This window comes from Elephantulus edwardii, unplaced genomic scaffold, assembly GCF_000299155.1.
Source record: "Elephantulus edwardii isolate Elephantulus edwardi_28Jun2011 unplaced genomic scaffold, EleEdw1.0 scaffold00323, whole genome shotgun sequence".
Lineage (NCBI taxonomy): Eukaryota > Metazoa > Chordata > Mammalia > Macroscelidea > Macroscelididae > Elephantulus > Elephantulus edwardii.
In genome coordinates, this window is record NW_006400073.1 from 1,501,463 (window position 1) to 1,514,487 (window position 13,025).

The 13,025-nt window shown below is 47.1% G+C and overlaps 1 protein-coding gene across 1 annotated transcript in view; it reads left to right on the forward strand.

Moving 5' to 3' along the window:
• The window catches only part of FLI1 (Fli-1 proto-oncogene, ETS transcription factor), a 172,199-nt gene that overhangs the window by 102,277 nt on the left and 56,897 nt on the right, over positions 1-13,025 (forward strand). Inside the window, exon 3 of the mRNA XM_006901379.1 lies at positions 8,727-8,881. Within this exon, the coding sequence (XP_006901441.1) occupies positions 8,727-8,881 (155 nt within the window). The remainder of the gene's footprint in view (positions 1-8,726; positions 8,882-13,025) is intronic.

Below are 13,025 nucleotides of genomic sequence, written 5' to 3' on the forward strand. Positions count from 1 at the left end.
AGGTGAGGATCTTGTTTAATTCTTCTGCAGATAGTTTTCCAATTTTGCCAACACCATTTGTTAAAAAGACTGTCATTTCCCCACCTAACTGATTTCATCTCTTTGTCAAAAATCAATTGCCCATAAACAGATGGGCTGATTTCCGGGTTCTCAATTCTATTCCATTGATCTATGTGTCTGTCATTGTAATTCTGGTCAGTCTTTAAGGGAACCCTGGGGGCACAGTGACTAAAGTGCTAGGCTCTGAACGACGAGATCAGAAGTTCAAAACCACCTTGGGAAAAAGCTAAGGCAATCTGCTTCTGTAAAGATTCCGAGCCTTTGAAATCGTAGAGGACACTCTTCCCTGTCCTGTAGGGCAGCTTTAGTCACAGCAGATGCTTTGTGCTTGACAACTAGCCCATTACAATGAACCCTGGTGGTATAGAGTATAGCATGTTAAGTGGGTAACCAGAAAGGTAGAGATTTAAATCCACCAGCTACCTGAGGGAGAGAGATGGAAAGTCTCCTTCCTTAAGATATACAGCCTCAGAAACCTGGTGAGGCCACCGGGACTTGGAATGCAGCTGAGGCTGAAGTGGGATTGGGGCCTGGTGGTAAGGAGATATATTGTCAACCCAAATGCACATAGTTCAAATCCACCAGCTTGCTCCACAAGGTAAAAATGGACGGTCAACTCATATGCCATTTGCTGCCTCTGAAAACCTGCTGAAAGATCAGCTATGGGTTGGTTCTGACTGGATGGCACTCAAAACAACTGATTTAAAAGCTGATTCAACCTCACCAAAAATTGCCTCAGGAGAGAGACTGGACACTGCTTCCATAAAGATTACCTTCATGAAATCTCCATAGGGCAGCTCTGCTCTGACCCTGGGGTTCTGTGAACAGGACTGGATCAGTTGCTGTGGGTGTGGGCTTTGACCACTCCTCACCCTTTTTGGGGTTTCCTTAGCTCTTGTCACAGCCACATATGCTCTTGTTTGGTTAATGTACCTGTTGTCTCTTCCTCTCACTAATATGTGGACAGTTCTTGGTTTTGGTTCATTAACAGTACATGAGAGAAGCTTGAATTAGAAGCAGAGGTTGAATGAATAATGAACAGTGCAGGCTAAGGAGGCTCACAGATGGACATGTGTCCAAGGCCACCCAGGTCATTAACAAGCAAGCAAGGACAGAAACCTGTGGAGTTGGTGCTAGGTGTGCTGTCTTCACAAGCTAACTGCTCCCTTTCCTGTGCAGAACCTTCAAGCAGGTCAGAATATTAACCTTAGGCAAAGAGTCTTCCAAGGAACTAGAAGTAACTTGTCAGCTACTCCCTGGCCTCATCACACCAACAGCCAGCTGGCAGAGGGCCCTGTAAATCCCTGCTAAACAGAGGTGAGACTTACCTGGCTCCAGCTGCACAAAGCAGCTGCTGTCATGGCTTGGGCCATCAGCAGGTGATGAAATAGGTTCAGAAAGACTGATGTGTTCTCTTCCCCTGTGAGGAAACAGGAGAGAAGATGAACCACTGACTCAGCACTCTGACTCAGCCATCTCCAGTGCCTCATAAACATCCTCAAGGTATTTCTGTGCAACAGAGGTTGGGACGCAGCAGGAAGCAAGGATTGCTGGGGGAATGTCATCTTGGGGTAAGCCGTGTCAGCCTCTGTTATTTCATTGTGCGGAAGTAGATGACGAGATAGGTGCTGTACTGTTGAGTTTTCTCATCAGTTCAAATCCCCTGAACAGGTGTCTTGTATGTAACCTGATGCTTTCCGGAGGGACTTGTTCACTATTGGAGTCCCTGAGTTGTACAAAATAGTTAAGTGGCTGCTAACTCAGAGGTGGGAGGTTCAGCTACACCCAGAGGCACCTCAGAAGGAAGAAATATTTGGAACAATCCTCCAACACAAATGGATCACCCTGAATGGACCTTCTTAAGGTCATCTTGAGAGGAGCTGACTCAATAGTAGGCAAAGACAAATGAGGTGTCATAATACCTTCTAACCTGTGCTAGAGTCAGCTCTGGCAGCCTAGTGGCTAAAGAAGTACGCTGTCAACCCAAAGGCAAAGAAAAGTGAGTGATCTCCTATCATGGGATTTACAGCCTCCAAAAACCTATTGGATGGTCTGCTGTAGGTCTGTTACGACTCCGTAGCGATGTCTTTGACTTTGAACCTGTAACAGAGGAACTCTGCTGATACAGCACTGCAAGCCAAAAGGTGTGTCTCTTGTGGTTCAGATCCACTAGCAGTGCCACACGATGAAGATGGGCCATGGACAGTCTCTTCCCATTACAATTTACAGCCTCAAAAACCCAGTGGAGGTGTGAAAAACAATGTATATGAACTTCGTTCATTGTTTATGAACCAATATACAAGAAAATTTTTTAAAAACACACAAAACAATCCAATTGAAGATCATTACGAGGCAGAATTGAGGCAATGACAGTGATCTGTTCTCTTCAGTTGATGAGGAGAAAGCCAAGTGGAGTGAACGACGCAGGCCGTCTTGACTCCCAGGCTAGAGTGGAGCTGCCCAGCTCAGTCACAACATCTGTCTCTGGTCACTAGCCAGAAATGAGGTGTGCTCTATGTGTTAAATGCACATTGGATTTAGAAGTCATTGTATTTAATGTTTTAAATAGTCATTGTGTTTAATGTGTTAAAAGGTTATGTTATGGCTATAGTAATACGTTAATATCTTTTTATATTTTATTAAAATTAATTACATCTGGGTTTTGAGGGGTTGTTTTATTTTTTAGGTTTTTCTACATGATCGCTAGAAAACGTAGACTTGTATACATGGCTCACATTCTGTTTGATTGGCCAGGGCTGGACTGAACGCTATGGACTGCTCTGTGATCCACTCATGGTTCCCTCCAGGCTCATTGATAGCATGGCTGGTAACTCTTCCTGCCACACACAGACACCATAGACACTTGCATTTCGGGTGGGAAGGATGGTTTCTGTGTGTCTGAGACTGCGATGCTCTCCTTGCTTTTATCCTTGCTCTAAATCTTGGACCAGAGGCCGAGGGTCAAGCAGAGGACTGAGTATTAAGTGAATTAAGGGGCTTTCCAGCTCGGGAGGCTCTGCTTTCTCCGTCCTCCTTCCTGTTGTGGTTGAATCTGTCTGGGCGGGTGTCCCTGAGATATCACAGCCCACAGGTTCTGTGTTGGATGTAGACTTCAGCAACCTGATCCAAGCTGTGGTCTACAAACAGCTCTCAGCTGCATCCTGTCCCAACCACGGGGATTGGGGAAAACATCCGTAAAGGAAAGCATATCAATTTGTGGAAAGGAAATGGTGCAGGAACTTGCTCACCTAGAATGCCTGGTGGTGAGGCCTGGGCCCAGGCACCCTTGATGAACCAACAGGGTTTATTGTCTTAGACACCCAGATGTCCCCACTCCACAAGCTGAAGGCAGACTCACCGACCCCATGACTTGTGCCCCACCAACTTCAGGATCCTTCTTGCATGTTCTGAAGGCTAGAGTAAGAGAAATGCCCTACATAACCTGAGTGGAAGACATTCAGCATTCTGGCAAAGCCATCAGTGTCTCCCATGTATATAAATGGGAATAGCACTGTGCTGTGGTAGTGGCATTATTGTGTGTCCTCTCTCCCCCAGCTTCTCTTTGTTTTTAACTTATTGCACTACATAAAAACAACAAAAACCAACCACAAAGCAAACCTCCAAATTAAGAAGCCCGGGTGGCACAGTGCTTAAGGGGTGCCCACCAGCCCCAGCCACTCTACAGGAGAGATGGGGCAGTCTGCTCAGGTAAAGATCACAGCTTTGGAAGACTTGTGGGGCAGTTCTTAACTGAGTTAGAATTCTCTTCATGGTGGTGGTTGTTCTTGAGTACCGATGAATTGGAACAGACCCACAGTGGACCTTCCAGCGGGTTTCCAGGGAAGTTAATTGCACAGGAGGAGATTACCCATCCTTCTCTCACAGAGCAGCTGGCAGATTCTACTATGTGTTTTGGGATGGCTCTCTTTTGGGGTGCAGGTTCTCATCACAGAAAAGTCATATACACACATGGATATGTAGACCCTGCAGAAATCCCAAAAGTGACACAGATGGCTTACCTCTTGCACAATGTGCAGGCATACAGGTGTACATCCCTGGGTTGGGTGATGCATATTGGTTGTGTGATTTTACCAAGCCAATCTGCTGCTGCCAAGTGTGTTCCATTCATAATGGTGACCCTCTAGCAGGCTTTCAAATCAGTACATCTTTAAAGGAGACTACCCACCTTTGTCTCTCAGAGCAACTGGTGGATTCGAACCACCTTTCATTTAGTAGCCCAACAAGTAAGGCACCACACCGTCAGACCTCCTTTTGTGGACATCTCAAAAGTCAAACTCATTGCCTTTGAGTCCAAACTGAGTCATAGTTGACCCTCCAGCTCTAGATTGACAGCCACGTCATGGGGGAGGAGTGTTCTTCCTTTTCCTGAGGAATTGCTGGTGGATTTGCGGTGCTATCTGTTGTAGCAGTATAGCTCCTTACAGGTTGCATGTTGTTGTTGTACTATCAAGCAGGAACCCGGTGGTTCCTGACCATCAGTGGGTTTTCAGAGGCAGTGAATTGCACAGAAGGAGATTGACTGTTTTTCTTCCCATGAAGCACCTGGTGGATTTGAACCAAGTTCTTTTGGGTTGATAGTGTAATACTTTATCACTAAGCCACCAGAGCTCTCTATAGACTATATGGACATCTCTTATTAGTAAGTCTGAGCTGTAAGTCAGTGGGCCCAGGTGATATCCAAGCCATCTCCCTGTGCTGATTTGGAAAGTAGAGTGGTGGTTGTGTATGTAGTCTACCACTGTACTCCTTGCGGGGAGGGAATCTTTGGAATCTACTTTCCTTCAGACACCTGAGATTTTGCATCATTTCACATTGCTTTAGTTTGCAGGGCACTTTTGGAAATCACTAACAGCTTTTTTTAGACCCACAGTCACTTGACACAAAAAGCAGAACCAGAAAGATTGGAAAGACTGATGTCCAATGGGAAAAGGCTGCAGGCCTCTGCTGCCTCTGCTGTGACTCTCATGTCATTGCATTGTCCAGTAGGGAAAGGTTGCAGGGAATCTCCAGTGGGAAAAGGCTGCTGCTTCTACTGTGACTCCCATGTCATTGCACTGTCCAGTGGGGAAGGACTGTAGGCCCGTGCTGCCTCTGCTGACTCCATGTCACTGCATTGTGCCATGCTGAGGTGAAGATGCTCATAATACTGAGCCACCACCTCCTCCCTGCTCTATTGTGGCATGCCAGGCCCTCTTGTCACCGGTCCCCATGCAGTCAGCTGCCCATGGGCCCCAACCCCATGCTAGCTCTAAGTGCAGGTCTCAATACAAATGAGCAGGCAGTGTATAGCCAAGCTGAATGACAGACCTCTTCCCCTCGGCCCGTGCTCCCTCCTCCTCCTCGTTTTCAGCAGCCCTCTTTACAGGCGCCAGCTGCCTCATTAGAGAGCAGCCTTTATGCTCCGTTCACCTGTACCACCCTCCACAGTAGCTGTCCAGCCCAATGGCTGCGGCGAGGCCTTTGCACTCTGGTGGAGGCAGTGAAGACACAGACCCTGAGCTCAAGGAGATGGAGGCGGTCGGGGCAGCCCCACAGCACAGGTACAACTTTCCTTTTCTCTTGGGTGCTCAGAGCAGTGCTGGCCTGAGAAGTGAGCAGGTCAACGATCAGGACTTCTTCCTAAGAGCCACCCCTGGAGATCCTAGCGGAGAGGACAGGGCCTAGATGCCCCAGGGAAGTGGGTGGGGAGCAGGTGTGTTCATAGGTGTTGGAGCAGAAAAGAAATGCCTTTACAGGCTGGGAAACTGTGAGCACAGGCTCACACACCCATACTAAGGGTGCCTGCCGCACCAGGTCCCAGGCCATGCATTAGGTAGCTTTTACTTCTCTTTCATCTCCTTTTTCTATTTCTGATGACAAGGACCATCCCTGCCCCTATTGTATCCCATGCACTATTCAAATCTGTAGAGTCACTCATCAAAGATAGTTCCTGAGGGCCTGATCCTTCACCTCCACACTGCAAAAGGTCAATGCTTAACTCAGAAGCCGCTTGAGGTCCACTGGTGTGGGGGAAAAGGCAAGTTCAAAGGAGAAAAGGAACTCACCTCCTTTTGTTCTTCAAGAGGCAAGCCTGTGAGCACACCTCTTATTTTATCACCTGCATACTACCCTGGCCAGCACTCCTCTGTCCAGAGCCCTCCTGTAGCAACCCTGTCCTCTTCCAGGGCCCCAAGTGAACCACTTGGAAAGTTGCATTCTTGGTTGCATGTTGACTTCATCTTCCAACTCGCTGTTTGACTTCGGTTGCTCCACAACTGACTAGTACCCTGGAAAGGGCAGCCAGATGGTTTGATGTGTTCATAGAAGTGATATGTATGCTGTGTGCATGGTGTATGTGAGGGAGGTGTGCAGAGGGTGTGTGCATGTGTTCGTATGTGAGTGGTGTGCACAGCATGCATGGTGCATGTAGGAGAAATATGAATGTGCTCTTTGTATGAGTACACCTGTGTATGTGTGTGTGTGTGTGTGTGTGTGTGTGTGTGTGTGTATGTGAGTGATATGTGCTTGTGGTATATGCAGTGGGTGTATCTGAAGGAGTGTCTGAGCATATGTGTGTGTGTGTGTGTGAGTGATTTATGTGGTGTACATGGTGTATGTGCTGTGTGCAATAGATGTATATGTGAGTGTGTGTGCAGGTGAGTAATGTAGTGTACATGTGGCATGTGCGTGTGGGGTGTGTGCGTGCACGTGTGCGTACAACCAGCCCTCTGGCTGGGACCAGCAAGTTGAGGGCTGTTCTCTGCTTTGAGCCAGGCCAAGGGCTGCTCTGGGGCTGCTTCATCTCGAGCCAAGTCCTTCAACAGAAGCAGTCAAGAAGCCAAACTCTGGTGAAAAGCTCTGATGTGCTACTGCCTCCCCTCTGACGGCCATGGGGACATTAAACCTTCAGCAGTCTGGGACTCTGATGGCTGGTTCTTGGTTCTCTGCCTGGAAAAACAGTAGGAGAATAGTAAAACCTTAAATTCTAACATGTGTAAGTTATACATCTTATTTTCATTTTCAGCCCTTGCTCCCTCTGTAAGACATCAGGAAAAAATTACCGTCTGACTTCTAATATCTCAGTGGAGCATTTATCTCCCAGCTATGATAAGTGATCTTCAATATTTTTTTTCTTTTCAGATTAAGAAACAAATTCATTTCATTTTCTTTCTTGAGCGTGCATGGCCTCGGTCCTGCAGTGTCTCTGGGAGTGGGGCTATGTCTGGCAGTGTCGCTGTGCTGTCACTGTGCTTCCCTGCAGCCTTGCATGTACAGAGGAAACAGAAGGCATGACCTACCTTCAGCTGTGGCAGGGCAGCAGCCAGGCTATGCAAGTCCAGAGAAGTTCTGGGGCTGAGTCAGAAAGCTTTCATGAAAACCTTACCTGCATTTGCTGGCCTTTAGGTCTAGTTGGGAGCTCCCGGGGCCAGTGGCTGTGTCCCAGGGTGCCAGGACCACTTCTCCTGCTCTTGGTCCTGCTTCTGCCAGAATAGGAGCTGGCAAAATAGGAAAGGATGCTTTGCTCTGGGCATGGTGGGAAGGCTGTGGTTCTGGACTGGGAGAAAGTGAATTTCCTGCCTTCTCTAGACATGTGAGTGTTTCTGCAGGTGACATGTCCCCAGTACTGAGCTGAAGCCCTGAGCAATCCAAGAGGACCAGGTACTAATGGGACAGGGTGTCCATGTGGGGACAAATGATCAACATTCTTGGCTGTTAATCCCATCTCACATTCAGATGCCCCAGAAGTAAAGCCTGGTGGTCTCCTTTCATTAAAATCTCCCTGGACATATCTGATGGAGCACAGTTCTACTGTGGCACTTACAGGATTGCTATTGTGTCAGAGTCAAGTGACTCATTCACACTGTCCCAGGTGAACTTGGCCACCAAGCCTGCAGCAGCTACAGTCCTGTCTTAGGGTGCATTCTCGCTTCTCTCCCTCTGCACACAGCCACGAGCTTTTTTGCATGGGCATTTAGATGGGTAAGTCCAAATGCCCAGGTGCTGCTCCACTGCTCACCAGCTGTGTGACCCTCAGCCACTCACGTAGCCTTCAATTTCTTTGCCACTGAGAAGCTCACAGAGCAGCATGTGAGAAATGCATTCATGTTATATATGTGCAGTAGAGGATCCATTCAGAAACATTTGTTCAGCTACAAGACAGAACACTTTGAGATACACGAGATGTTGGAAGCTAAAGCAGGGGCACAGTCTTGGGAAGCACAAGGGCCGTGAGGTGAAGGGCCTCTGGCAAATAACTGCAGCTGCAGCAACAGGGACAGGTGGGAGAGAAGCATCCCCTGATTGAGGACAAAGAGCAAATGCTGTGTAGTGCGGGTCGCCTGGCAGTGAGGCTGCCATCCACTCGGGAAGATGCAGTACCACCGTAAAAGCTTCAGGCATCATTAGCGGGCCAGGAAGAAGGTGCCAAAAATTTTAAGTGCCATAATTATTGGACTGGGCTGAAATTTGAAGAAAATGCTGGTGGCAGCATGGAGTGTAGCAGTGAGACATCGTTATTGTCATTATCCTCATTGTACCAGATGGGGCTGGACAGTGGCTTGACAGTGGTCTGCAGTGGGCCGGCTGGAGGGCTGCCCGGAGCAGGCAGGGTGGCCACGCAGGACACAACGACTTCCCATCACACTTTTGTCTCTTCTCACTTTCAGGGAATCTCCGGTGGACTGCAGTGTTAGCAAATGCAGCAAGCTTGTTGCTGGAGGCGAATCCAACCCAATGAACTACAACACCTACATGGATGAGAAGAATGGCCCCCCTCCTCCCAACATGACCACCAACGAGCGGAGAGTCATTGTTCCCGCAGGTACTTCCTGGCTGCCTCACGTCCTCCCTCTTTGGGGTCTGTAGGGGAAAGGGAGACCTGCTCTGTAGGTGTGAGTGTTTAAACCCTAGCTGAATCACTGTCCTCAGGGAAACACAACCTTGAGAAGATTGCTCTTCCTCCCTTACTCCTTAACTGCCTCGCAGACACATCCCAATGTTCCCCAAATCACGTACCTGGTGTGCTGGTTATGAAGCTCCACCCTCACCCAAGCAGATGTCCCCTGAACAGGCTGGCCCTTTAATCTACAGAGAGAGCAGAAGTGAGGCCTCCAAACTCCTGAGTCCCATGAGTGCCAGACATGGCCGTGCCTCTCTGTAAGGAGACAGCGCAACAGAAGGCCACTAGGCACGGACTTCTGAAGTGTGCAGGCTGCCACCTTTCAAGAATTGCAGCCAGCTCTTTCAGTTTACAATAGGAATAACTGTATTTAACAAATGGAGCACCTTAGCGTGTGTTTAGTGAGTTATGTCAGTATGTAAAAATAGCATCTTTTTCCTCGATATTGGGACTGTTTTATACAGAAAATAAAATAATTGTTCAGTCCTGCCATCCACTGGCTGGATACTGCCTTGGCCAAGCTTAGCCACTTGGTCAAAAAGGGATTTTGAAGCTGCTGCTTGGAGAGCTTGGGCCAGATAAAAGGAACCAGATCATCCAAATCTTGGATGAAGTGAATTGTGAGGCAAGTTTGCAAACTAATCTTACCAAAAGCTTTACCAAAAAGACAAAAACCTGCCCATTTAGAAAAGTTCAAATGGAGTCATGTCTGAAAGCAAAGATTTAGCTCTCTGCCATAATCCAAAGGAATTTGTCTGCCAGTCCAGAGGCGTGACTTTGTAAAGGGCCACTCCTTCCCCATGCTCTGAGCTTACCCGAGTCTGCCTTCTACTTCTGTCTGAGGACCAATGGCACATCATGTGTCCTTGTCCAAACTAAGCCTGGTGTGGAGAGAGATGCCACACAAGCTGGTTTTTCTGTGCCCTGCGGGACTTAAAAAGCAGTGGGGGCACAGTAATCAAGCCCTAAGCAAGAAGTCAGTGATTTCCATTCACCAGTGCCTCCACAGGAGAAGGCTGTGAACATCTGCATGGTAAAGATTATCACCCTGAAAGCACAATGGGGCAGTTCTGCCTGAAGGGCAGGGAATTGAATGGATTCCACGGCAGTGGGTTTGGTTTAGATCGGACGGGAAAAGTGCTCATGAAGCATTTTTAAGTTTCTTCTTTCACAGGAAGATAATTTTACAAAGCAAATGGAAGAATACCTACTATTTATGATTTCCTAGCTCCAAAGCACCATCTACCTGATCCCACAATGGTTAAAGCAGTTGCCTAACTAAAAGTTCAGTGGTTCAAACCCACCAGCTGCTCTGTGAGAGAAGGATAGGGCAGTGTGGTCCCGTAAAGGTTTACAGCTTAGGAAACCCTCGGGGGCAGCGCTCTCTACCCTGTAGGTTGCTGTGCATGAAACTGACTGGATTGATTGCAGCTCATTTGGTTTAAACTTTGTGTGCATCACAGTATTACACCATTTATTGTTGGCCCTCCCAACTTCCTCAGGAGAGTAGATTGTAATGTTTATCCCCAGGATCCCTGGGTGATAAAAATAGCCAGTGAGCTTGGCTGCTAACCAAAAAAAAAAAAGGCAGTGGTTTGAGTTCATCCAGAGGTGCTTCAGAACATCTATGTCCAGCAGCTCAGCCCCTCACAAGCCTATGAGGCACAGCATGCTCTGGCACAGACAGACTGTTGTGAGGAGGGACTGACTTGACAGCAGCTGGTATAGATAAGATCCAACCGAGTAGCCCCTCTGCCTCCACCCACAATGATGGTCCATGTTGAAGGAGTAGTCAGAGGGAGTGTTTTCATACTCCCCAAAGGAAAGCCCTAATTCATCAGGCCTTTGTCCATTTAGTACTGAATGCTCCTACGTTAGTCAAATAACTACCAGCATAGGGCTGACATCCTTGGGGATTGATGTGTTAAAGGGTCACGGATTTTTTCCCCCACCCCGAGCCCACTATTAGGTGGGTAGTTCACTTTGGGGAGGGGCCAGAAGAAGGGAATAGTTTCCAGGAAGCTTGGCCTGCATTCCAGATCCAGACTGGTTGGTGGTGCGGGGTCTGTTCCAAAAGAATATAAAAATTCTTGTCTTCAATGGGACAACTTAACCATAGCAGAAACATGAGAATAACGTTCTTTCAAATTAAACCAAACAATTTTTAAAGGACCTCCACACCACTCACTAGCTACGGATTTACTTAATTATTGTACCTCTAGCTAACTCTCTAAGATCTGTCCTCAGACATTTTGGTTTCCTGCAGGTCCTCCTCCTGGACATGAGGGAAAGGTCTACAAATCAAGGCCATAAAACATTTCTGCAGCCAGAAGTGAGATTTATGGTGGGTTTTAAAGACAAGTATAAAGGAGAACCATACTTAAATCACCTGCTTCATGTTCAGATGGGAAGAAATGAGGCCTAACACATCCAAAAACACATTTCGAGAATCTAACATGATCCAGATGGAAGATTTATATAATTCATTGTGCTTTAGAGAGGAAGAGAGAAGCAACATTGTGATAGGGCCCAAAATAAGGATGAAAATAATGGAAGGAATAAAATATACAATGTAAAATTGAACTTGAGCCCTTGGATACTACAAGTGAAGGATTGAGGGACGTGAAAGAGGTCAGAGGAGAGAGTATACATACTACATAAGCCAACTCTCCCCAGGGCATTCCTTTCATATTCTGAAGTAGTTGCAGGATTATTTGCATTTACCAAAGGTCTAAGTCTATTGGCCAAGTGTCTCTAGAGTATAAACAAGAACAAATAAAGGAACATATTTAGTTGAGAAAGAGAAGCAAGCACAATTTGACAATAAACATTAGAAGGAAGCTCTAGTTTTAAGATAAAGTGAGAGAAGCCAGGATTTGGGGTGCTTACAACCAAGTCATGTCCTGTGAAGACTTTGGTTTCCAGCTCAGAATCTTAGCTTTGGGGCTTTGGGAAAACAAGGGAGCCTTTCAGGACTCCAATTTCCTTCTTAAAATACTCCACTCATTGCTCTCTAGTGGGAACCAACTCATAGCAGACCCTTGAGGGGGTTGTCAGAGGCTGTAAATGACATAGGAAGTGACTGCCCACCTTTCTCCCACAGAGAAGTTGACGGATTTAAACCACCTGCCTCTGAGTTGGCAGCACAATCCCTTTATCACTAGGTCACTAGAGCTCCCTTTATCGCAAAATAGGCAATAAAATCCTTTTTACAGCATTTTCTTGGTAAATAAAAATAGTTCTCTGTACAATTGGTACCAGAATGTTGTTGTTCTGTACCATCGAGTTGGAACTGACCCTCCAGTGGGTTTTCAGAGGCAGTAAATCACATGAGAGGAAAGTACTCATCTTTCTCCCATAAAGCAGGTTCTGGATTTGAACTGTATACCTTTGAGTTGGCGGTGCAGTTCATTACCACTAAGTCACCAGTGCTGCCCAGAGATGTGGACAGTTCTTCATAGAGAGTACTAGATTTTTGACTTGACATTCGAGCATGCTAGTAGCCTAGACCCCAAATTCTCCTCCATGCCCAGCAAACACAGTGACTTTGCCACATCTGCTTCAGTGCTGGGTGCTTCTTAAAGTTAGAGTCACCCTGATACCTGGTTTCTGCTGCTTGAAGCACAGTTGAAATGCAGAGTCCAGACAAGGATAGTGATTCTGCAGAAGCTTTCCATTGGCAACCCAGCCACTGTGAGAGACACCATAAACCCTCTTCCTTCTTTTCATGTGTTCACTCATTGATAGACCCAGGTTCATTCATGATAATGTCAGGGATATGGTAGCTTCAATCAGTGGTAGCACAGCATGCAGCAGGTCCAGGGAAGCTCAGCACTGCTGACATACAATGCTGTGTAGCGTCCCCCTCCTCCTGAGCCTCTCTCTCTCTCCAGTCACACTCTCCTGATCCTGAGATTCCTTGAATTTCCACCACAGCTGTGCTGCCTAATTGCAGGCTTCCCTGCCCTGGGCTGTGAGATTTTCATGTAGGGTGAGCAAGTTTGAGGTGGCTATTACTAATGAATAATTGGATGCCAGGAGAAGGGTTGGCTTCATACTGTGGTAA